This window comes from Rhodamnia argentea, chromosome 3 (genome assembly GCF_020921035.1).
Source record: "Rhodamnia argentea isolate NSW1041297 chromosome 3, ASM2092103v1, whole genome shotgun sequence".
Lineage (NCBI taxonomy): Eukaryota > Viridiplantae > Streptophyta > Magnoliopsida > Myrtales > Myrtaceae > Rhodamnia > Rhodamnia argentea.
In genome coordinates, this window is record NC_063152.1 from 23,474,486 (window position 1) to 23,501,847 (window position 27,362).

A 27,362-nucleotide genomic window follows, 5' to 3' on the forward strand; every position below is an offset into this window, starting at 1 on the left:
TCAGAGCTCCAGCCTCTGGAGCCTTCCCATTCCACCACCACAAAAAGCCATATTACGAATTTCTGGTGGGACTCGCCGGTTTGCCCCCTCAAGAACTCTGATGAGTTCTGCTAATCCACTTGCTCCTGCCCTTCCAGTTCTTCCAATTCGATGAATATGGTCCTCCACACCAGTAGGGAAGTCATATCTGATAACCATCCTGCAAAAGATACGGGTTATTTTGTTTTAGTAATTAAATCAAATTCATAAATGTCCTTCATTCATGCATTCAGAATGTCCATATTTCTATGTCTAGTTCAATGTTTTGTAATTAAATCTGATTCACACTATGCACATTTACGAGTTATTAAAGAGTAAGGGCCGTCTAACAAGTTTATATAAAAGCAAGTCTAGTGATCATTGTATGAGGAAGGAAAAAAGACAGAGAAAAAAAGTGATTGGAAATAGAAGTTCAAGGTCAGAGTTTCTCCTATTTGTCTCAATTTCTTTCTTGATTAGAGTCGAGTTGAGTGTATTGTTAGGATTTCCACCTTCAAATTATTCTATTAATATAGTGCCAGAGTTTTCGGTGTCAGTCTAGATGATCATTTGCCTCACCAGAGATCTCCCCATCAAGTTTTCTTCTTAGTACTCATTTGGTCTTTGCTTCTTCAGATGAATTGGCCATCAAGAGAACATCTTTGTGAGGTTGGGAATTTGTCTGTGAGAGCACGTGGAAGAATTAATGTTAAAATCGCTAAACTAACTGGGATGGATACGAGACAAGCCGTGAACATAGAGTCGGAAGAAAAGCACAGGACATGCAAAAAGTTGGTCGGATTAAATCGAATGGTGCCACAAGAATTCAAACGAAATCCAAAAATCATTAGGCAGTGTTAGGCCAACAAAAAGGAATAACTTCTTGGGAAGGTTCAGATCTAATTCTATAATACTCCAATTACCGAATAGTCTTTGGATTTGCTCTCTTATATCGCATAATGATACAAGGACTATTTTCACATGCATATGGAAATCCATTGTAAAAAATAGATAAATAGAGGACTGCTTATGGGGAATGTTCAAGCGGAAGGACGTCCTTTTTGTCGTATTTAGGCTTGAAGGGCGTGTATTGGGCCAAAAGTTCGACCGGGCTTTGTCACTACAAGTCAACTCGGGTCGGTGGCATTGATTGGCTTCCGGGCCTCCGTCGGCCGAAATTCCAGTTCCAACGCCCGAGGTATCGAAGCTATGAAGTCTCTAGTTCAAAATAGCAGAAGAGGTCCAATGGAGAAAATGAACGCACGATGATGAAACGATGAGATTATCGATTGGGGGTCGAATTGGACCGTCATTGGTAAATTTGATCCCCAATAATATGGGATGCATGAGTGAGCAGCTCTAAGGTCGGTCCAAGTTCCCTATTTTTCTTAACCTGAAACCTACTCTACAAACCATAGAATTTGGAACCTACCATGTTAATTGGCTCGAGGGCCTACTTGGGAGCCGGCTTTTTTTTTTTTTATTGCTGGTTTCATTTTTTTTCCTTTTCTTCTCTTTTATTTTTAGTCAAGCAAAATGAAATTGAACGCGTCAACAAAAGCCCCTATTTGTCAATAGCAACAATTTACAAAAGATGATCATGTAAAAATAAATAAATAACAAAATTACGTAAGATATAACTAAATTACAAAAACTTCAGTCCTCAATCATTCATGAAAAATTACTACAAATTCTGATAACCTGAATAAAAAGAAACAACAACCATCGTTAATCACTTGTTAATAGTTTCAAATGAAAAAAATAATAATTAAATCAAAAAAGTTATTGGAAAACCTGACCACATATATTCAATCCACTTCAATTTGTAAACTCTATTTACTGATGATAATCTCCTCATTAAGCCAATCCATATCTATAAAGAGAGGCAACATTTGTTAGTATTAGTAAGAGTAAAAAGAGAAGATAGGGTTAACTCGTATCCGGTTCATTGGTTCTAGGTTCCCGATTCTCACTTGTGTTCTTATTGCAAGGGAGAATCATAGAGGAAGAGGAAAAAGGGATGAGTTAATAGCCAATGAGCACACTTTCAATTATCTAATGTAGGGCTAATTATCAACAAAGTCCTAAATTTATCTCAATTATACCAATTTAGTCATAAACTTTTTTTGTCAATTGAGTCCTAAACTATTTGCATTTGTTTAAATTCAATTCATCCGACTAATTTTTGTCATAAATCGTTAACGTGGATATCGGCCATCCTATGTGATGAGGCTGGCTCTAAAGTAAACAAATTCTTTTAATTTTCTAATTTTTTCAACAAAAAAAATTGATCTTTTATTTTACTCTCTCTCTCTCTCTCTCTCTCTCTCTCTCTCTCTCTCTCAAATGAAGTGGTTGCTAACTGTTTGAATGTTTCTTTGGGTAAGAACAGGGATTTGCGTCGTTAATGGGGACTCTTTGAATGGGTTTCTTGATTGCTGCCACAGCTATTAGGCTTGTAGTTTGTTTTTTTTTTGCTGATTGAGTTTGTGATCGTTGGTTCTTGTTTTGGGCTTGTGGCAGGGTGTTGGCTCTCCTAGGACGACCCGCGATCACAAAAATTTCTACATTGATGTCTTTTAAACGAATTTGAATCCGTTGATAACCATTTGAGTTCAAACGACAGAAAAAGTTTTGCTATAATTGAATCGGTAAATTTACATTTTATCTCGACTCGCTTATCTGGGTCAGGGACTGATTTACCCACATGAACTATCAAGTATACCATGAAGAGATATAACTCAGCACCACTAGTCCCATATTAATCTCAACATAAGTGGAATTCACATAGCTTTCGTTGCACACTGTGATCCAAAAAGCACAATCTCTCCTACTCTCCCAATTCAAGCAATATGCAAACACAAAGTAACAGACACGTTTTACAACTTTTAGAAGAATATTATGATCATAGAATAATTAAATCCCAAATTGGAGATAACCATATTTGTTTATGTAATAAGATCATGACGATATTCTCACCTTGCGTTTGCTAAAAAAATTATATAGTTTTCTTTTGACAATAAGTGATATTAGCACTTCATGTTCTCACATAATTTGTCGCTAAGTCTATCCTATCTCGGATCAATTATTTCAAATTGACAAAGATGGTACTTATATAGTAGAAAACAAATGAAGAATTTATGGCTTGTAGTTGCATATAATAAACCTGAGGTTAAGTATGTGGCTTTCAGCATTTTATTTGTGTGTCCAATAACGATATTGAATATAGACCATCGGGTTGCCTCATCCGCAATTTCAATAAAGTAAAATTATCAATAATATGTGGTTTGATACATTGGTTGTTTATAAAAGCCACGTCAAGATCAAAGGATGTGCATTGACACATTACTAGATTAAACAAATGCTACCTAATCTGCCATTTATCATATTTCTTGATATGAAAATATATTGAATGCAAAATATGCAAGTGAATCCACCAATTATGATATTGCCAATTCTTTTCCTATTTATACAGCTCTCATCTTGTGACGCTCCATGCTTTAATATATAATTCCTCTTGATCCACAATCTTACCACTCTCCTCATATACAATTATCTCTGTCAACAAATGATGAAGTCTTTATGTCTACCTCTCTAGTCTTATCCTCAAGAAACCTATTGTTCCATCCAAATTGCTAGCCTTTTTTTTTTTTTTTAATCAAAGATCAAGGTCTACATGTGAAGAACACTCGTGATTTCAGTAGGAGATGCATCATAATACCCTTTAACCCTGAAAAGTTGGATCAATGATTTACCAAAATAATTTACTTGCAATTTTGTCTTGGTGAAGGGTATGAACTTCCAAAAGTAACCATTTTTTCAGCTTAACTATGTTTGTCTTAATCTGACCAAAAATCGTTCAAACGTGCGATTTGGACGATGGGTCTAACTTTCCATCACTCACTAATTGCAGATTGTGGTGTCTCACCCTGGGCGGATTTAGTATTAAGAGATGGACTGAAGACACCATCAAGAGGGAAAAAAGTTTGCGAGTCTAATCAACGGCCAATTCTCCTTACCATGACCGGGGCCAGTTCTCCTTCCGAATCACCATTCATTGAAGACAAGTGAAGTTTGCACAGGTTGCCAGCAGGTAAATGCTTACGCTTAGTTTTTTTTTTTTTTAATTTTTGGGGGTTTTTGTTGGGGGGAGGGGAGGAGGAGGCTCGCTCTCCATTAATTGATTTAGTTCTCTGTTTCTTTTTTTTGCTTTCCTCCCATTTATGGAGCCGTTTTTCTTTCGATGTAGTCTAGATTTGAAAGCTTCTCTCTCCCATTTGGGTTTTTAGTGTATTGTTTTTAGGGTTTCGCTTCCCTCGGATTGTATTAGCGTACAAGTCTAGTTTCAAAGGAGATCGAAAGAATTTCGTGAAGGCTTCACTCTCATTATCAGATCTGCGCTCGTTCAACCTTTCTATTCTACATGTTAATGGTGTTGGGGACGCCGAACCTAGGCGCACATCACCAAAAGGCAAAGTCATAGTAACAGATGAAGATCTCAGTGTGTGCTCCTTATTAAAGACAGGTCTTGTGATTAGCCGCCGATTTTGATTTGAAGAAGTCATGAATTTTCTTTTTGAGTGTGTCACCCATATCTTTGATGATTCATCTCATTATGTGGATTTTGTTTATTTTGAAGTTGTAACAATTGGACTGCAACGTTTTACTCTTTTTTTGCGGAAATGAATGAAATGTTACTATGAAAAACGAAAATTTTGCACAAGGTTCTGTTTTGTCCAACGGAACTCAATTTGCAAAGCAAATTCCATCTTTAATGGATAGACAGAGGAAGAGAACATAGGGTCTTCTTGAGGGTTAATAGGTTCACTTGCAATTATTACGTGTGAAGTTGTCTGAGAGCTCGGTGTCGGGAGTGAGCTTCCCTTGATTTTTCCGCATTCTGAAACGAATTTTTATTACACGGAACATCTCTCGACCTTGTCATATTATGTGCAGATCTCCGACAAAATTAATTTTAATGTTTTGTATGTTGTTAATGAAACATGGGACATGAATCTCGAGCCATTCTCATGTCAATCCTGCGACAATAGACATCGAAGTAATGGCAAGCCTAGCATATCTTTTCTGTCATAATTTTCTCTAATCAACAAAATCCGATGTGGATCCTCTCCTAATCTTGTCGCTTAGAATTCCCACATGCTTCTGATTAATATAAACTAAAAGAAATTTAAATTGATACATGACTTGATTTTTCTGGTTTCACTAAATGTTTGGCTTACAATATACGAAACCACCTATTAGACATTAGGAAAATTGCTAAAAAGTCCTAAACCTATTACATTTATGCCAATTTAATGCTAAACTTTTTAATTTTACCGACTGAGTCCTAAACTTTTTCACGCTTTGCCAATGGTTCGTCCGGCCAATTTTACCTGAAAATCACTGACATAGACATCTGCCGTCCTACGTGGCATGACGGGTGCGGACGGGGACAATTTCTAATAGTATTTTAATATTTTTTTAAATTTTTATTTTTCTTTCCTTTGTTTTTTTTCCCCTTAAAAGGGCTGGCAAGGGTGGCCGAGGCATCTCTGGCCACTATGCGAGAGTAGCAATCCTCATCGGCCACTAAGGTAAGCATGCGCTTTTAAGCATGAATCGTTGCATCTAGTAATTGAATTGCCATGTTTATAGTGAGTTCTCGAGATCTTAAGGTTGGTAGTGGAATTTCCATAAAATATGAATATCCATCAATCGATAAATATGCAACTCCGTTTTTGAATTGAACCATTCTAATAGACCTACCATTTATGACAATTGCTACTATGGAAATGTGTATTAAATGAAAATATACAAGTCAATCCATAGAAATAGTAAGTATGGCCAATACATTTGCCTTATTTGTACAATCCTCCATCTTTTTATCACGATGCTTCTTTACTCTTGTTAATTAGCCTCACTATCGGTCCCCACATTACAAATTATTATGCATAAAATGCGACCTAGAGAATTAAAAAAATTCTAAATTTATTGCAATTATGCCAATTTAGTTTTAAACTTTGCATTCTTTGTTTTCTTTTTTTTTTTTTTTTTTGCCAATAGAGTCCTAAACCTTTTGTATTTATGTCAATTAAATCCATCCGACCACTTATAGCCGGAAATCGCAGACATGAAATCCTGCAAGATTGCAATTGGTGCATTTCTCTTGATTAGGTTATGATTTTAGCCCTATACAACTCAAACACAAGCAAATCAAATACGCCAAGACATTCATGGTACTAGCAAATCCAAAACCAACGCAACCTTCATTGGCTTCAAAACCAAGCTTACATTCATCCCCTTCCCCAATTCATTGGTCACTTTCGCACAAAAAGCTTCAAACAACTTCCTACACTAGTAAACATTGAACAACATCGTATCGAGGGCCAATGTGCATTTTAGTAGACGGCCATTTTTATGAAAATATTTTCAAATGATTTATTTTTTCAGTAAACGAACGGAGCCTATGTTCCGTTTTAACTACCGATTGTAGCTCATTCACAAAGAAATTTCTATCGATGCAAATTATCTAAGTGGAACATCTACGGACAATGACTTTATATCCTTAAGCATTGAAGAAAGCATCTTATATCATAGATGTACCATTCTTGGCCCAAGTACTACGGATCTCGTGTTGCTCGGTGCCATGTATGTCGTGCTCTCACTTCTGTTAGCTTGTTACACCACGTGTCACCGCCACTACGGCAACTTGGTCTCAAGTGTTGGGTGTGTACTTCTAATGTTGTCTGTTTAAACTAATGCATTACCGGGTGGAGGAGCAACGTGATGACCAGCCCATGAGTTGAGCCATTACCTCTATACAGTGGAACAAAACGTGCGACCGCCCAAAACTTGTTTACCATGGGCCCCTATGCATGCACGATCCCATGTCATCTTTTTAACGGCCAATACGAATGGCAGCGTGATGGCTGCCGGAATCGAGCCTCACCCGAAAGTCGTGTCGGAATTGGGTCAAAGCCACGAGTTAGTGCTTTTTTAACGAGAAAATGAACACTTTTGGTACCAAAAATTATGTATGGATATTATTTTGATGCCAAAAGTTTTCATTGGATCACTTAAGTGCCAAATCAAAGACAAAATGATCACTTTGTGCCTCCAGTGAAAATTTCCAACCAAAACTACCACGTGTGATTGATAATTATTTTTTTAATTTAAAATGACATTTAAGAATAATAATGAGTCAACGTGGGCTGCCACATGGACTTCTAAACTTTAAAATAAATTAAAATAAATCAAATTCAAATTTAAAAATTAGCTAAAAATTAATTCTTTTAAAATACAAATTTTATTTAAAATAAAATTAAAAATAAGCTTCAAATTTAACAAAAAAAATCTGGTTACCAAGTGGCGAGGGCTTTCACAAGCCCTCGTTGCTACCGCCGCCCCCACCAATGCCGACAATGGCCGACGGTGGTGGGGTATGACCAATGGGGGTCACCGAGCCTTGGGTAGGGGCCGGCGACCAGGCCCTCGCTTGCAGCGGGCGGGGGTTGCCGGCCCCTGGCGGGGGCCTAGCGACCCTCGGCGGCCATGCCCCACTCTCGCCACCTACCGTAACATTTTTTTTTTAGCTTTTACTTTATTTTGTTAATTTTTAAACCAAATTTTCAATTGGTTTTAAATGGAAATTTTTATTATTTGATTTTTTTTTCCAAATTTTAGATTTTATTTATTTTTTAAACTAATTAAGTTTGTATTTTTATTGTAATATTTTTTTATAATGAATTTTTACCTTTTTTTAATTATTGACCGGACCTCATTGGAGCCACGTCAACGTCAAATATTAGTAAAATAATGTCATATCAAATTTCCGACGAAGGAAATTGGACTTGGCATCAAAATAATCGTTTGTTCAAAAACTTGATACTTAAGTGATCCAAATGAAACTTTGACGTCAAAGTGATCTCCGTATACAACTTTTAGCATAAAAAATATCCATTTGCCATTTTTAACTGCCAGTGCCAACTTCTACAATACCGTCACTTTCGAGTTGTTGCTTTTGTTTCTCCTGAGATGCACACGGTGAAAAGTGCACACAGGAGCAGAAGCTCGAGAAAGGAGAAAAGCAAGAGGGAGAAGAGAGAGTGAGTGACGTACGGTAGGGTAACAAGTGGGGCCCTTTTCGACACGTGTCAATCACTTAAGGGATAGGCACATGGGCTGCATGACAAGTCGGGCCTATCCAAAATTTTCTTGCAACAAATTAGTACTTCTGTTGGAAAATCCGACCTTCGTTTTATTACAGCCAAATTTTTTTGGGCGGGGCTGTAAGATAAAATTATCTCCACAGTTTACCAACATATACCATATAACCCTACCAAATCGAACAAATAGAAGAATTGAAAAGGAAAATCTAAAACCCAAAATCCATCCTTTTCCCATTTTGCCCCTTTGCTATTTATTCTGTAATTGTTATTCTCTTCTGGGAAAATCCAGCGGAAGTGGTAGGGGAAGAAAATGATGCGGAAGAGGTGAGACAGCGGGAGTGAATAGCTGTCGATGATGCCAATGGGGACTCTGATCGGACTGTCTAAGTACATTGATTGTTTGAAAACATGATTGCATTATGATTTATTAATTTGATTAATTTAATTTAAAACGTATAGTCGCATCATCGACACTTCATTAATATAATATTTCGTGTGAAAAATAAAAATCACTCATAAATATTTTGTTACATTGTAACGCATATAGAATTAGAAATGTAGTGTGCACCTACACTGTAAATTTTGTATAGATAATTTTCTTACATTATTGAAGAGTGACATAGGCATATGATAAGAACACGTCAAGAGAATACATATTTTCTATTTAGATTAAATTTTGACTTTGCCCATATAAAAATATCAATTCAAGTATAGAATTAACGGTAGTTATTTCGGAACATAAAAGTTAAAAAAAGAAAGTTCAGGTGTTTCCAATCTTCTTTGAAATTACCTTTATCTTTGTATAGATGCAATAACCATGAGTTACAATGTTAGAAATCAATTTATGACTTATCGGTCTATGTAATGTTCTTTTGTTTCTATAAACTAACGTGTTCCAAGCTAATCAATATGGATATGTATTATTGTTAAGTTGTAATATTTATTGGTGAGTAGTATATCCATTCAATAAGAGTTGCATCTTTACATATTACTATTCACTTTGAATAAATAGTCATTAAATATGAAAAAACATAATTTTCACGTGCAACGCTTGTGGTTAACAAGTAGTTAATTATACAAACAAATTTATTTTGCCGCCTCTTTTTCTTCGCCTACTTAATTAACGTTTTCTTTACATAGCAATACATAATAGACAATAGGTTTTCTAGATGAACAAGTTTAACTTTGTCAGAGATATTTCTGATCAATGGTTGTGGCGACTACTTTAATTTAAAATAGGAAAGAGATGTGCCCCCAATATAGTGAACTATGACTTTCGTAAAAAAATATATGTTTATCTATGCACTTTAGGATTTTATTAGGTACAAGAAAAATCCATGCCGCATAATCATTTCCATCCATCAAAATCATCAATCATCTAACAGGCTAGATGTTGGGGCCAAAAATATAACCCAGAGGGGGTGAATAGGTTATTTAAAAAATTTTTCAGTTTATGCAAAGAGTAGTAGGTGATATGTGAAAATCAGGTTGAAGCAGATGCTTCACTAAATACTATTTGAATGTGTACAGTACTGCATAAAGATCAAGTAAAATGCAAGCACATTAAATATATAGTGGTTCAGCTTATATGCAAAGTTTACGTCCACCATTAAACTACCTCACAAGTTACAAACAGTATGTTCTAATCTTTCAAATGACAGTTCACACTATCTGGATTTAGCAACAATGCTAAATATGTATACTTGACTTTCGCAAGATTACAAAGCAAAAAATAATCTCAAGATCTTTTGAGTAACATAAGCTTTCAACAAGAAAAACAGCTTGACCGAAGGTTTGGAGTTTTATATGCTCGTCTCTCTCTTCTGGTCTTCTTGATCATCTCTTATATAGACATTGGCAATATTACCATTAGAAGATGTCCAGGAGAAACAATGAGCCGTTGGAGAGTGACTTCACATGCCATATAACTCCTTTTTGTGAATCAGCACAGTATTTTCAAAAGTAGGTGCATAACTGTTGTCCCATACTGACTACTTTTGACACTGTCTGACAAAGCTAGAGAACTGTTTCTGAGAAGCTACAAGATCTTCCCATTGTGCATTCTCATCAAGCAACGGCTATATTCTTCTTTTTTCAATAAACATCGTCAATGTTTGAAGGTCAAACGATGTCGAAAACTTGATCTTTCAGTACCTGATAATAAACATTATCAGTTACCAGATTTTTTTGGTCAGGTGATGTTTTCATAAAAACAATTCGGATGTCACACGATCTTCACCCGATGGATATCACGTGATTCTTTTGGTCATATAAATAAACATCTGCACACAATAAGATAAAATAAATACCAATAATAGTTTGGAAATCATCAAAATATTTTTATGAGATGTTTTTTCAACAATAGATTATAATTTTCTTAAATGGATAAGTAACCACGAGGCGGCACACGGGGTCACGTTTATGCAGAAAATCAATTCTAACAAAACCTGCCAATGATAATATTATTAAATATGGAAACGTGTTAAATGCAAATTGTGCGAATCTATCCATAGTAATAATTAGCATGACTAAGTATTTACCTATTTATATGGCCCTTCAATTTTTGGTACTCCACGCCTTGGCCAGCTGAATTTCTTTTTCTTTCTTTCTAGTGCTTCAAAGCAAGATTTGTGATGCCTTCTCTTTGAAAACCTTTTTTGACATGCATCCAAAGATCATCTCTCATGTACTCCAACCTTGCATATACATTAGTGTCGAATCAGTGATCTACCAGAAAAATTCTTCCTTGGCAAGAGATCTCTCTCTCTCTCTCTCTCTCTCTCTCTCTCTCTCTCTCTCTCTCTCTCTCTCTCTCTATCTCTCTCTCTCTCTCTCTCTCTCTCTCTCTCTCTCTCTCTCTCTCTCTCTCTCTCTCTCTCTCTCTCTCTCTCTCTCTCTCTCTATCTCTCTCTCTCTCTCTCTCTCTCTCTCTCTCTCTCTCTCTCTCTCTCTCTCTCTCTCTCTCTCTCTCTCTCTCTCTCTCTCTCTCTCTCTCTCTCTCTCTCTCTCTCTCTCTCTCTCTCTCTCTCTCTCTCTCTCTCTCTCTCTCTCAAATGATAATTATATACTTGCGAATCATTTATAACATGTGGTGAGGCCTCGAATAACCAGAGTGATTCTACATAGGGCTGGTCCCTCATCACTTATGACAAACAAAAAGTTATCATTCGCCCCAAATAGTGGTCAAAACATGAGAAAATTTTAGTAATGACTTCCCCTATTTACTAATTTAATTTTAAAATATTTAATTAATGCTAATTCAGTTACATGCCTTAGTCTGTTTTCAACTCTAATGAAGTAATTCACAAAAAATTGCATCATTTAAGAGAGGTTATATTTTCTATTAATTTGATGACTAATTATAGCCACACTTGTATTTTTTCCATTTTGATTTCAAACTTGTTCGTCTATTTTCTTTGAAGACAATAAATTTTCTATGGATCCTTATTTTTTAATCTCGAAATTTTATGTGACTAACGTATCAAACACTCAATTGGGAAATCATTCGAAAGGGTAAATACAATCCAAACACTGATGCGGAGTTCCTCCTAGTACATACAATATTGGTGGATAGAAAAAAATATATATGAACAGAGACAGTATAATCTTTTTTTTTTTTTTCCTTACGAGAAGTTTGTGCGATTCCCTAATAGTCTTGGAATTAGGTTGGGTTTTTATGATTTAACATGGATCTCTACATGGTTAGATTCATATAGCTTTTGTATTTGGTAGTATTAGTTTCTCTATTTCAAATAGGATTAGCATTAAGGGTACACAAGCGGTAATATAAATTTTTTAAAACCGGCCTCATCTACCATTAATAAAGCTACCAAATTTGAGGGTATTTTGCATTGCGATCTGAAAATATTCTTGGAAACGCTAAATTTTGAATTGGACTTTTTTTTTAGAATATTAGAAATTCCTAATTTATTTAAGTTATTGTGGAATAGAAAATGACGAGAATGATAGAGACCCTGTAGGACTTCGATGATCTTTATTTGATTTTCCGTGATTATGATATATTAATGGATTCCATCATTTCTGGAAATCCTTTTGACCAATAAAAAAACATATTGGTACGTTGATATGTAATAACAAAAACATGCAAGTCATACATTACAATTTATAATTTTTAAGCTAGAAATATTTCTCCTTAACTTTTTGTGCTTTGGGTATTTACTGGAGCACCTAATAACCACGTCTGATATTATATTGTCAAATTTTGGTTGGTTATCCCATGAATAGTAATTATCAACAATCTCGCGGCTGAATTTTAATTTTCTCATATAGTTAAGTAATTATCTGGCATGTACATTGCCATGTTTGTGGAGTAAATCAATTATTACAAAACCTACCAATTATACTGTCTTGTGTATTGAAAATGTGTTATAAACAAAATAGGCGAGTGTATCCACACCAATAATGAGAAGATGTTCTTGAGGTATGCATCCATAATTATATATGGAGACCATTGATTTGAACGGTTCAGATAGACGGAGATACATCTAGGCCACAATAGTTTCGTGCGGAACACCATCATAAAAGCAAACTCTTCCAAGGCATGGAAGAAAGGATATGAGAGCATAATGCAATTTTTGCGTGTTATTTATCCTTAATTTTCTCATTCTTGATTGAGAGACATTCATGGTTACCTGGTTTCTTCTGCAGTATTTTGCTAATATGGGGAGTTTGTTATACTAATAGGTCAAAGGATGCTGCAAATTCATCATTGGATGACAATCAATCTGCTCATGTCACACATAGTTAAGCCGTTTAACCACACGGCAGACGGTCGTATCTACAATCATCGTCAAACTCTTCACTGATCATTAACCACACAGTCAAGCAGCTCAACCACCATCAACGTTCATTCGCATCAGCACAATAGTTTTCATTTAAGGTGAGATGATCTCGTGCTTTAAAGATAAGAGGATGGAGGGCTTGGTCTTTGTAAAGCCAGACGGAAGAAACGTAGCTCTCCTTCCAAACTCAGATGGCGTGTAGACAAGAACAGAAGAGCTCAGTGAGCAATGCTTATAAAGCCGAAGCACATTAAGACTAGGGATGGAGAGGAAGCTTTCAATAAACGGTGCGGACTCTCAGATACAGATGAAGCTTTAGACACAGGTGTGTGTCGTATCGAAGAAGGGCATCGGAGGTAACCCGTTTTGGGATGTTAACTGGTCTGGTCTTGGACCACTTAGAAGATGCGTTCGAGCCCTCTTAACAGAGAAGAAGATCAAGTGTTGATTGAGGATTTTTGGAATGGGAGAGAGGGCTTGAATCTTGATGATCTGTCCTTCGAAGTTCCTGAAGATTTGTTTGGAAGGATCACCGCCACCCCTATTTCAAGGTTTAATGGGTAAGACCAACAAACTCTTGGAATTTCTCTGCCATCAATTGAAGACAACATATCACATGGTTAGAGCTAATATGAACAATCGTTCCTGCGAGAAGCTCGTATAATTCCAAAAGTCGCTTCTTGACTTTTGACGGCATATGTTGCGTTAGTACCCGAGGTTGTTAACAGATTACCAGGTAAGTGTGTACGATTCCCCTTGCGAGGAGAGCTCACACTTGGCCCGATTTCTCTCAAATCTTACCTTATCTCAACTTGGTTTCTCGATTAATTATTAAAAAAAAATTACTTATGGAGCCACTAATAACCTATTGAAGGCCCCTTTTTTGGGAAACTTTCAAAAAAATGCTAAAAGTGCTTTTTCAAATAAGAGCTTAAAGTAGACTTTGTTTCAAAAAAGGGTTTGAAATACCCTCTCTGTTTCAAATAAGGGCTTGGACGAAGGATATTTTTATCTTTTACCATTTTAATTTTCCCTTTTTTTTTCTTTTTTTTTCTTTTCTCTTTTTTCTTTCACCTCCCCTGGCCATTGCTGACCTCGGGCGAGGGCCACCGACGCCGCCATCAAGCGACCCTAGCCTAGGCCGGCGTCGAGCGAGGGTTGCCTTGCCGGATTGCCCATCTGATCGAGATATTTATCTTCTATTCAAGATCTAAATCGAACCCAATAGCTTGCATGAACTTCTCTGTCGATCCAAGTGGGTGCTCGATTCAATTATGGTCTTTGATCTTGGTGGGTTTCGGTGGAGAAGTTGAAATTCCATCGATCTTTTCTTGAGTGGGAAAACAGGGGAGGGGGTTTCCTCCTGTAGTTGCCCTCTGCTTGTTTCTTGGCTCTCACTTTCTCGGAAAATAGTGAGCGAGAGTTGGAATCACGTGAGGGGGAGAGAAAGGAAAAGGTTTGAAGAATCTGGAACTTGGGTGTTTGGTGGTGGATTTGGTCTGGAAGACAGGTAATCCAGCAAGGCAACTCTGGCCCGACGCCGGCCCAAGCAAGGGGACACCTGACGTGGGCCCAAGTGAGGATGACCCCCGCCCTACAATGGCGTGGGCGTCCCTCATACGAGGCCGGCGTTAGTTGGGGATGGGAAAAGAAAAAGGAAAAAGACAAAGAGAAAAAGGAAAAAGAAAAAAGGAAAGAAATAAAAACAAAAAGAAAAAAGAAAAGGAAAAAAGACGAAAACGCCCTCTGGTGAGGCCCTTTTTTAAAACATATAGGGCACTTCAGACTCTTCTTTGAAATAATGTCCACTTCAAGCCCTTCTTTAAAAAATCAAAACACTTCGAGCCTTTATTCGAGATTTTTCCCAATTTTTTTTTGGTCGATTATTGAAGAGAGGTTAGAGGCCAAGTAAAACGTGCTGTCCAAGATTAATATGCCAGCATCTATATTAACCCTAAAAATATACTAAATGCATCATAATTTAAATTAATTTATTGACCTTAAATATTCCTAAGATGTGATTTTTAACTAAAAAACCAGATTATCGCTACAACACAGAATAATTTTCTTGTACTTTGTCGTTCATCTTTTTTGTGCCCATTTTTTATAGCATGATTACACATTGAAATAACAACAAACACTTCGATTAACCACAAGTCGACGACAACACCACCATCACAAATTCCACCATAATATTACCTCAATATGCGATTTTGACCCGGATATGGGAGAGGACAGAGGGAGTCCAACTGACATCGCCCATGCATGGGTTTGTCTCCCATGATCTCTCGTAGTACATAGGATGAGGGTTTTGACCATACATACCAATCTGATTTTCCTATAGTTTAATCTAATTACTTTTTCCGAATTATTGGAGAAGAAAAAAAATAGTAATTTAAAGAGGTAAAAACTTGATCTTATTGAATAAATATATGGATGTCCTCAATCGATTGATTCCATATTCAGCAATTTTTTGTGATCGAATCAATTAATAAAAAGTTAAATCAGTTAATGTTATAGAGTTTCTTAGAAAAGGAAGCAGACACCATGGTGTTCCTAAGATGGGGCATATCTTGAGCCATGTGGTAATATGCGGATAACACCTTTTTATGCCCAAACTTAGTTATTTAGGCTCAGTTCATTTCGCAAAAAATAAAGTGTTTCTAGAAAATATTTCCAAAAAGCCATTTTCTAAGAAAATGATATTTTTCGATGTTTGGCTGAAATTTAAAAATAACCTGAAAAATATTTTATACCGTTTGTTATCGAAATTTGAATTTTATTTAATAAATTTTATTTTTATCTTTATTTTTTATTTTTTAATTCTAATTTTATTTTTTTCTTTTTTATTATTTTTATTTTCTCTTTTTCTATTTTGTTATGACCGGCAAGGTCGAGCAAGGCAAGCCTCGCCGGATACGGCAACGCTTGGCCTTGTCGGCCTTTGGTGAGGCTCAAGCTTGCCGCCGACCGGCCTAAGAAGAAGGGAAAAGAAAAAAAAAAGACATTTTTCTATAAAAAAAAGAAAAGAAAAAGCAAAGAGAAAAAATTTAAATTTAAATTTAAAAAAAATAGAATGGTGAAAGAGTGGAGGAAGGAAAGATGGGGGAAAATATTTCCTTTTATGAAAAAGAGGAAATTATTTTCCCTACTTTTGAAAGTGTTCTTTTCTATGAAAAGAAGGCGTTTCACTTGACTCGTTGTTTTCCGTGAACCGAACGTTAGAAAGTCCTGAAATCATTTTCCTGGAAATTGTTTTCTGCAAAAGGAATGGAGTTTTAATTTTGTTAATTTTCTCCCATTCATTTTCTTGTTAATGTTGTAGTGACATTGTTTTTATGCTTCACCGTGTTGTGTTGCGTCTCTCCTTAACCATTTGAAGCTTTACACATGCATACTTACAATAACGAGAATACTGACAATATTGTTGAATAGTACAGAGAGAACAGTATTTAATGAGGTTATAAAGAATCCTATTGTGAGCCAACCTCTGGCCAGCTTGTGCCTTGAACTTTAGAGGCTCGCAATGGATATATATATATATATATATATATGTATGTATGTATGATTTTACTTAGTGTAGAAGACAATAGACAAGATTATTGAGCAAGTAGCCTGCTTCACCCAACTTTGGTCAAAATGGGCAGATTTGAGTAATGGCCTTGCTAAAAGGCCTGATTCACCAAACTTTTCATCTTATATATTAAAATGATTGATGGGCCTTGAATGACATATTAGACTTAACTTTCGGGTCCAAATTGATTTGGGCCTAAAAGTGATCACCTATAAACGCCAAGTGCTAGATATTGGCAAAAGGTAAGCTATAGAAGGTATGGTTGGAAAATAATGACTGAATTCCCTCAAAAAGCATGAACTTTAGGGTCATGCCCGATTCTAAAAAAGGGAGATCGATTATATGTGTGTAACAAAGAAAAAGAGAGAGTTGCACTTGATATTTCACTAATACGATAAACCCCGGTTAAAATATGTAATTACATTGCTAGGTGCTTCAATAACAAAGCATTCTACATGACAAGTAAAAATAAGTCATAAATATTTTATATCTCTATATTATAAATAGAAGTAAATATGTGTCATGCACGTACTACATAGTTTTTGTGTAGATTTTTTTTGTTCATTAGTGAATAGTGAGCTAGGCATATATTAGGAGTACGTCAAAAGAATACATATTTTCTGTGGAAAAATGTCTGGATTAAAACTTTGACATTGCTCAAATGAAAAAAAATTATCAATACAAGCTTAAAATTAAGATTAGTTTTTGAAACATTGAATATAAAGCGTTTAAGTTGTTTCCATTCTTTTTATAATTACCTTTATCATTTGTATAGATGCAATAACCATGAGATACAATGTTTGAAATCAATTTATGACTTTTCAATATATGTGCGCGCGCACGATCGCCCTTGTGTATAGCTGTAAACTAATGTGTTTCAAGTTAATTAATATAATTGCATCTTCTTGGTAAGAATAATACTTTTCAGTATAATGGAAAACATAATCTCTTGCTCGTGGTTATCTAGTAGTTAATTATATAGACAAATTTGTATCTCCGCTTTCTTTGTTTACTTGCTAAGACAATATTAATTCTCTCATTCAGAGACTTATTAGACAATATGTATGCTAGATGAATGAGTTTAACCATTGGTGCAGATCTTTCCAATCAATTTTAAGTGCAATTACTTGAATTTATAATAGGAAAATGATGTGAGTCCAATATAACCAACCATAACTTTCAGCAGTAAATAGCAATTTATTTACGTACTTTAAGGTTTTATTAGAAACATGTGATAGGTGCTTTCAATATTGCAAATTTGCCATCGAGATTCCCATCCATCAAAATCATTGACAATCTAAGGGTCTAGATTTTAAATTACTCAAATAGGTAAGTAATCACCGAGGGAGCGTATATGGTCGTGCTCCTTGAGAAAATCACTCCTAATGAACCCTGCCGTTAATAGTATTCCTCAGTATGGGAACATATTAAATGTAAATTGTGCAAGTCTATCCACACCAATAATGAGCATGACTAAGTATTTACCTATTTATGCAACCTTTCATCTCTTGCTGCACCACGCCTTAGCCAGTTGAATTTCTTCTTTCTTGTTAGTCCTTCAACTGATTCAAAGCAAGACCAATGTGATCCCTCATCTTGGAATACCTCTTTTGAAATGCATCCAATGATCATGTCTCACATTCTCCAACCTTGCATGTACATAAGTATCGGATCAATGATCTACCAGAAGAATATTGCATCCTTGGTAATCTCTCTCTCTCTCTCTCTCTCTCTCTCTCTCTCTCTCTCTCTCTCTGTGTTGATGATAGCAACATCTTGGATATCATTTTCTGAATAACAGGAGAAGGCAATGAGATGGCTAATGGACGGAAGAGAACTCTTATAGCAGTGAAGTCTCTATGGAAGCGCTACTCTATTGGCAGACGATTCCCTGGAGTCCAATCCAGTCTGAAGTAGTTGCTATACCCGCCATACTCTGTAACCAAATGCAGATGAAGCCTCTAATCGGGAAGATGTCTCGAGCCATACCCTCAGGAGCTTTCTTGTTTGGAGGTTTGCCTAGGTTTCCATGCTGGTGTTTGTATGGAATTCCTCGTCCTATAAAAGTGATTTGCTGTTCTCCCTCCTTGGAAAATTATGGAGGAAGAGAACATGGGAACAAGTTAAATGGTCGATAGATATAATGTTTCATGTATTCGATATTTAATTGTATGAGAGCCGGTCATTTTGAATTGTGTGTGAGTGAGAGCTTTCCTCGATATTAGGCAAGAATTTAATCTTTGAGTATATAAGCAATGGTAGTTGTAGCTACAGTGCCTTCAATGATAAGCAATTCAATTTGAATTGTAATGAAATAATTCACAAAAATTTGTAACATGATGATGCTTTTTCATAACTTATATCAACCAAACACGATCTAAGTTCAGACGATGGAATATTTTCTCTTAATTCGACCACTAATCAAAATTTTGACCCAAAAAGTATGTTGTTATAAATGTAGAATTTACTTCAGTTGCTTAAATATGGACTTTTAAATGTTCATTATGCAGTTTGAAGATTGGGTGAACATAAGTGGTTATCGTCATAAGCAAACAAAATTTTTTTTATGATTTTCAACTATATAACGTATAGGGTGTTAAAGAAGTACTGTTCTTTTTTTTTTAATCAGAAAAGAAGTTCTGTTGGACATGTCAAACATTATCCATAATAATTATTAAGGTAATGTAAATGTACTTGCATTTCATATTAGAAGATTATTTTCCAAAATTAATATATTCTTATTGTTGGAATTAATTGCACACATGTAGTGCAAGAATCGAAATTGCTTTTATTATATGGTACCAGTTACCATATAGAGAGAGACCAAAAAGGTAGGTCTTATTGATCGCAATAATGAGCGATTTGATTCACATTCCAAAAAAGGTGAAGACCATACATTCCCTTTGTCAGAACGTATGACATTTTTAGACAAGCCCTCATACTCTCCCGACTCTCTAAGGAATTCTCTCGAAGAACAAGCGATCGTTGGATCCGGATTCATCTACTTTTGGGTCTTTTAATCTGTGGCTATCGAAATATGTCCGTTCTACGTCTCCAACCAGTGATTCAAGTTACATTCATGGGCATGTCAATCTATGGTTTTCGTTGCGTGTTAGATCTAGAATAGGGATTTTGTGGTTTTCCCTTCACTTATGAATCTGTAAACACTTCTATGGTATAAACAAGAGAGTGTACTATGAAAGATATTGTTGAGTTATTAGTCTCCTTTAATGTTATTCAAAAAGAAGTTTAATTTTTGTGTAGATTATGTATTGAAAAAAATCTCGCATAAATATCCCAGTGGGAAGCACTGTTCTTAATGTACACAAGATTAGTTTGTCTTTCACAATTACATTGAAGTTGTGTACGTAGGATATAAAAAACGAGCGTTGAATTCAACATTTCACTAACAAGGTAAATCTAGTTTGAGAAATCCGATTATATCATCACGTGCTTCAATAATACAATATTCTGCTACAAAACAAAAACAACTCATAAATATTTTATTACTCTATAATAGAAATAGAATAAAAATGTACTATGCACGTACAACATAATTTGATTTGATTTTTTTTTTTCCTAATTTTGGCATTGCTCAAATGAAGAGTGTATAACTAGGGCGGTCAAAGTGGGTTACAAACTCATATTTTGACTCAAGGTTGTTCAAATGGATTAGATATCGATCACGTCAAAAATGAAATGTGAATAATATACGGGGTCCAAAGATAAAAATCTAGAAAAAAAACGGGTTTATTGTAGACCCACTTTCAACCAAAATGCTAGAGTTACATAAAACAAGTCTCATAATTTGCTCGTCTTTTCTTCTCTCTCTTCAGTTTGACCACTCCAGACAATCCCCATCGTTGGCGAGCAATTCTTCCTCCTCTTTGTCCTCACTGATCGACTTTGTCGCCGCCCCCAACTGCCGACAACGTTGGACGAGGTCAGGAAGTTCGAGCTCTCGCGATGGCCATTGCTGTCGCCAGTGCTGATGCTATTGTCGTCAACACTCAGCAAAGCGCAAGCAGCCATGAACAATGATTCTTCGTAGCAAGAAGAGAAACGAAGATGAAGGCAAAATGAGGGGGAGAAACTGGAGAATTCAAAATGCCAGAATTTATTTGTAAATGAATTTGCCAGATACACCCAGGACCTGTTTGTAAAAATGAATAATTTAATAAAAATTCTAAAAAATGATTGCTTAGAAAAATGAATGAATGAAAAACCTTTTCATGGTTCACGAAAATATTTAGACATGCAATGTTATTGCCAATGACTTTTTTTTTATTAGCTAATTATTTCAAGTCGTATGAATGACCATTTTTAGGAAAATATTTTTTAGATTATTCATTTTCCGTAAAACAGATGGAGCTCTAATAACCACATCGGATATTGTACTGTCAAATTCTCATTGGTTAATCACTGGGGGGATTGCTCCAGTAGCCACTCTTCCCATTTGGGAAGAGGAAGGTGGGGGATTCGAATTCTCACGTTTTGGGAGAGCGGGGTGGAGACACAAGAGAGAGAGAGAGAGAAAGGGAGAGAGAGAGAGAGAGAGAGAGAGTAGGCTTTCGCAACCTATGACGAAAAAAAAAATCCAAGAAGCACAACTATCAGCCTAGCAATAAGTAATTTTTCAAGAGCAACTAGAAAGAGATTCTTACTTTGACAACTTTGAAAGAGGCCGATATTGCAATAGTATTGATCTTTTCGTAATGAACCAGGCTTTTGACCCGTCCAAGAGATACAACTTTTTATGGCCTTGCTTCTTCTTCTTCTTCTTTTGAATATCATGAATTAAATCAAAAATATTATTATGTATAACAATCAAAGAATTCTCACCAATACATGTGTTTTTAGTCACTCAAGTACTTAAGATAACCAAAACTATCTTTGCATGCCTAGCTTCTCTGCTTTACGAATACTATACATAAAGCTCAAAGGGAAATGAAGCTAAGCAACATTGTTCAATTTAACAACACATTTGGTGCGCACATCGTGTGAAAATGTAGGATTATCGTGCCAAACAAAAAGTCTTCAACAATTTAAGACAAAGAATAGAAAGATTCATGACCAAAATAACCACCCATATGTATCATATATTTTCTAGAATTTGCCATCAAAATTATCACCGATATACAACGTATATTTTCTTCGATTTGTATTTTTTCAATTATATGATGTTTATTTACACTTATAGTGCTCACCCCACAAGGACGCACGTTATGCCCGGAAGCCTTTGTAAAAGATAGGGATGGGCACCGGATTTGTATGCAATATGCCGACCCAAGCCCAACCTTTCCCGCTTTGCCCCCATGCTGTTTATTCAATCTACAAACCTATGAAAAGAAAAGAAAGCAAGCAAACTAAAAAGGAAAATCTTTGACCCAAAATCCAACCTTTCCCGTTTTGCCCCTTTTTTTCGGTTCTGTAGTTGTTATTATCTTCCACGAACATTATGCGAAAGAGGTGCGACAAGGAATTCACGATAAGTGCAACAACTTCAATCATAATAGGAAAGAGACGTGAGCCTGATATATCTCACTATGACTTTTAGCTGTTAACAGAGGCTTATTTATGTGCTATAAGATTTTATCAGACACATGTAATGGAGATTTTGAATATCGTGAAATTGCCATCAGTGTTTCCATCCATCGCAACCATTGACAATCTAAAGGTTTAAATTTTAATTATCTCAAATAGTTATGTAATCATGAGGGGGTTTACATGATCGTGCTTCTAGAGAAACCATATCTAGTGAAATCTGCCATTGATAATGTTTCTTACAATGAGAACATGTTAAATGCAAATTGTGCAACTAAATCCTCAGCAATAATGAGCATGACTAGATATTTAGCTATATATTTGTACAAATCTATCCACAATAATGATGAGCATGACCAAGTATTTACCTATTTATAGAGCCTTTCATTTTTCAATGCTCCATGCCATAGCCAATTGAATTTCTTCTTCTTTCTTACTAGTCCTTCAAGCACTTGTCAAGCCTACAAAATAAAGAATCCAGCATCATATCTCCCTCGCATCTTTGCAAAACCTCTTTTGTATGCATCCAATCATCATGTCTCCAGTAGTCGGACATGTATGCAAATAAGTATCAGATCAATGATTAACCAAAAAAAAAAATTGCTTTGTTCTTGGTAAGGTGAGTCAAAATATGTATGCTAGATGAATTAGTTTAACCGTACAGTAACAAGAACTTGCATTTCTTCTAGTTCGAATCTGTGAAAATGTGAAGAAGATACATGTTTGCCCATTGGTACTGGATTAGCTAGACTGCATCAGATAACCACCATTACCACCCACCACCGACACTCCGTGCAATCAACTGTTGGTAAAATAATGGTCAAATGGGATGAACAAAGGATTCAAACTTTGAGGTATGATAGCACTTTCTTTAAGGAATTATTTGTCCCACAACGTTGCTAATGGTTTCCGGTAAAAATCCACTAGGATACAACAGAGTCTCAAGCGAGAATATTAGATAGCAATTCTAATATTTCTCCGAGAACTCTCTAGGAAACAATTGGAAACGAAGGCTTAATTTCTCTTGTTTGAAAGGACGAAAATTGAAATTAGAAGTTGTGAACAATGAGCAAAATAGTTGAATATATAAAGAGAAAAGAACACATCTTTTCGTGTCCGAAAATGTGTTAATTCTCACATACCTTTTCATTGTTCAAAAACAGTTTTTTTTTTTTTTAAATTGCAACTATTTGTGTCTAATAAGCGATAGGTCAAACATATCTCTTCATATTCGAAACTATACGTTCAATCACACCTTTTCATGTTTGAATCGGTAGTTATTTTCGAACAGACACAAATACTCCAAAGGTTGTAAGAGTGTTTTAGAAAATAACCATTAATTGAATAGACACGACCTTTCAAAGGTTATATAAGTGTTTTAGAAAATAACCGTCAATTGAATAGATACGACATTTGTATCATTTCATCAATTGAACAAATAAAATAACTGTCAAGTGAGACAAGACACCTCTTCGTTTGTGATACAAACAAACCACCAACAATTCCCCACTTTGTTTGTAAAACAAAATTTAAAAATAATAATTTTTTTTTAAAATACAGCCAACATTTCCATGAGATTAATATACCTACATAAAGGTCTTTTTCGAGTTAAACCTTTATTTAGTGCAAGTATCTCAAAACTCTATCAAAATTACAAGTAGCTTGGCTTTAAACTTGTTACTCTAAATAATAGAATCGGACATACCTCACATATACTGACCTCTTGTTTCAACGAGAAGTTCATAATTACTTAGCACTATTATGGCATTGTGCTTGTTCCTGTTTCATAAGCTCTCTAGAAAGTAACCCCAACTTTCGTAAGAAGCGGCACCACTTCTAAACCCATATATGTGAAGTATTACTACATGTTTCTGTTACTAATAAACACGTTACTAAATCGTATTATAGTTCATTAAGAGTGTAACTCAACCTCTAAAACGTGACAGACGATACTTACTGCTCATATCCGAGCTAATGTCAGTATCAAATAATCACTTTCAGTAACTTGTTTTTACCCATTAAACCTTATAACTAGTAATGTGCTAGTATTAGGTCGGGTTACTATTACTGGTGGTTTTAATTTTTTTTTTAGGTCACCTTTACCACATCTCTTGGAAGAGCCTTTGTAAAGGGATCCGCACTTTTTAACTTGACCTCACGTAAACAATTGTTATGGTACCATCATGAGTCAATTGTTTCATGTATTCATGTCTTAGACTGATATGTCTAGACTTACCATTATAAATGCTATTATAAGCCTTTGCTAAAGTAGCTTGACTGTCACGGTGAATAGAAATAGGAGGCATAGGACTAGGCCATAATTTGATGTCCATCAACAAATTTCTTATCTATTCAGCCTCTTTCCCACTTGCTGCTAAAGCAATAAATTCCGATTCCATAGTTGAGTGAGCTATTCATGTTTGTTTCTTGCTCGCCCAAGAAACAGCACATCCACCTAACGTGAAGATCCATCCAGAAGTAGAATGTTTATTTCCCACGCTAGAAATCCAACTAACATCGGTGTATCCTTCTAATACTGCCGGATAATTATTATAGAACAATCCCAAATTTTTAGTTCTCTTAAGATAACCAAAAACTCTAATAATCGAATTCCAATGTTCTATATTTGGATTACTAGTGTATCTACTCAACTTACACATGGAAAAAGCAGTATCAAGTCTAGTACAATGCATCGCATACATTAAAGACCCTATAGCACTCGCATATTCAAGTTGTGCTACTGCTCTACCAGTATTATAATTTAATTTGACACTAGTATCATACGAAGTGCTTGTTTCTTTGAAACCAAGATGTTTAAATTTATTTAACATTTTCTCAACATAATCACATTGGCTCAAGGAATAACCCCCACTATGTTTTTTAACTTTAATACCTAAGATAGTATCTACTTCGCCCAAGTCTTTCATTTTGAAATTTGAAGTTAGATACTTCTTAGTCTCAATGACTCCAGCTATATTAGTTCCAAAGATAAGCATATCATCAACATATAAGCAAACTAGAACACCATAGTCTTTAGTGAATTTAGAATAAATACACTTATCAGCACTATTATGGTTAAAACCATTAGATAATATGACTGAATCAAATTTCTCATGCCTTTGCTTTGGTGCTTGCTTAAACCCATAAAGAGATTTGACCAATTTACATACTTTCCTCTCATTTCCAAGAAGAACAAAACTCTCTAATTATTCCATGTAAATTTTCTCATTTAAATCTCCATTTAAGAAAGCACTTTTAACATCCATTTGATGAACACATAGATCATAAACGGATGCTAGAGCAAAAAGAATTCGAATAGACGTTATATGTGCTACGGGAGCATAAGTATCAAAATAATCTCTTCCTTCTTTTTGTCTATACCCTTTAGCTACTAACCTAGCCTTAAAAGCTTGGATAGTACCATCAGAATTATATTTTCTTCCGAAAACCCATTTGCACCAAATAGGTTTAGATCATTTTGGTAAATCTGCCAATACCCAAGTATTATTGGACATGATCGAGTCCATTTCATCATCTATAGCTTCTTTCCAAAAAGAAGCATCTCTAAAAGACATAGCATCACTAAAACTTTTAGGATCTTCTTCTAAATTTAATACTAGTACGTATTTATTTACCACATTATTATCTATGTCTCCTTCTACGAGGAAAACATGAGTGATAAAATATGGACTAAAATCCTTTGATTTTCTTGCTCTAGTGCTTTTCCTAGGTTCAATCATGATTTCAGAATCATTTGTTATTTTCTCACGATAATCTACGTGTGTTTCTATGGGTTCCGAATTATTTGTATCTTGTATTTGAGCATTATTCTCAATAACTTCAGAATCCGTAGAGTACTTATTCTCGAAGAATTCAACATCTCTTGATTCTACAATGACATTTGAATCTAAATCAAGAAGCCTATAAGCTTTACTATTCTCAGCATATCCAAGAAATACATTTTTCATAGCTCTAGAGCCAAGTTTTGTTCTCTTAGGATCCAGTATTCAATAATATGCCAAACACCCCCACACTTTAAGATGTGACAAGTTCAGTTTTCTACCTTTCCAAACTTCATATGGACTGATGTTATTTTTCTTGGATGGTATCCTATTATGAATGTAACATGCAGTAAGCAATGCCTCTCTCCAAAGATTAATTGGTAGCTTTGAATTCGAAAGTATACAATTAACCATTTCTCCTAAAGACTTATTTTTTCTTTCAGCCCAACCGTTTTGTTGTGGAGTGTACGGTACCGAAACTTGATGAATAATACCATGTTCTACACAAAATGCTGAAAAATCGTTTAGGAAATATTCTTCGCCTCTATTTGAACATAGAACTTTAATTTTCATTTCTAATTGATTCTCCACTTCAGCCTTATATTTTTTAAACATAGTAAACACCTCATCCTTTGATCTTAGGAGATAGACATATAAGTATCTACTGCAGTCATCCACAAAGGTAATGAAATACCTTTTACCACCACGTGTTATCATGCCATTGAATTCACATATGTCACTATGCACCAAATTTAATAAATTTGAATTTGTTTTGACACTAGGAAATGATTTCTTTGTTAACTTAGACTTAGCACAGATTTCACATTTATCAAATTCTCCATTAAAATTTATCAAGCCTAACTTTTTCAAATTACATAAATAGCGAAAATTTAAATGTGCTAATCGACTATGTCATAAATGAGGAGAATCAACAACGTAAGCGGAAGACACAATATTATTATTGATACTCAATTGATACATGCCATCATTGGCATAGCCCTTTCCCACAAACAGCCTATTCTTCAACAGGATAACCTTGTCGGACTCAAACAAAACCCGAAATCCCCTTTTACAAAGCGGATCAACGTAAACCAGATTTCTCTTGATTTTGGGTACAAATAGTACATTAAGAAGAAAAACCTTCTTTTCAGAAGTAAAATCTAAAATGACTGTGTCTTTTCCAACAACTTTTGCAAGAGTTTTATTTGCCATCTCAACCTCTTGAAGATGCACTTCAACAATTTCTTCAAAGTGCTTGAACATTGATTGATCCTTGCATATGTGCACGGTTGCACCAGAATCGACCCACCAAGTAGATTCGATAGTGGCAAAATTGACTTCAAAAATCATGGCTACAGAATCCTTAACCTTTTCAAAAATATTCAAGTTCGAAAACTTGGTTAAAACCATGGCCACATAGTTCTCTTTAACCATATTTGCATATGCCTTAACTGTTGAAGTATTCTTGTCCTTG

The 27,362-nt window shown here is 35.3% G+C and overlaps 1 protein-coding gene across 1 annotated transcript; it reads right to left on the reverse strand.

Moving 5' to 3' along the window:
* Positions 1 to 27,322, reverse strand: LOC125314145 (ATP-dependent RNA helicase DBP3-like). Its single transcript, XM_048275627.1, has 2 exons — positions 26,868 to 27,322; positions 1 to 199 (listed from the first exon to the last, which is right to left on the reverse strand). Exons 1-2 carry the CDS (start codon positions 27,320 to 27,322, stop codon positions 1 to 3), a joined length of 654 nt encoding a protein of 217 aa, XP_048131584.1.
* Positions 27,323 to 27,362: the final 40 nt, after the last annotated feature.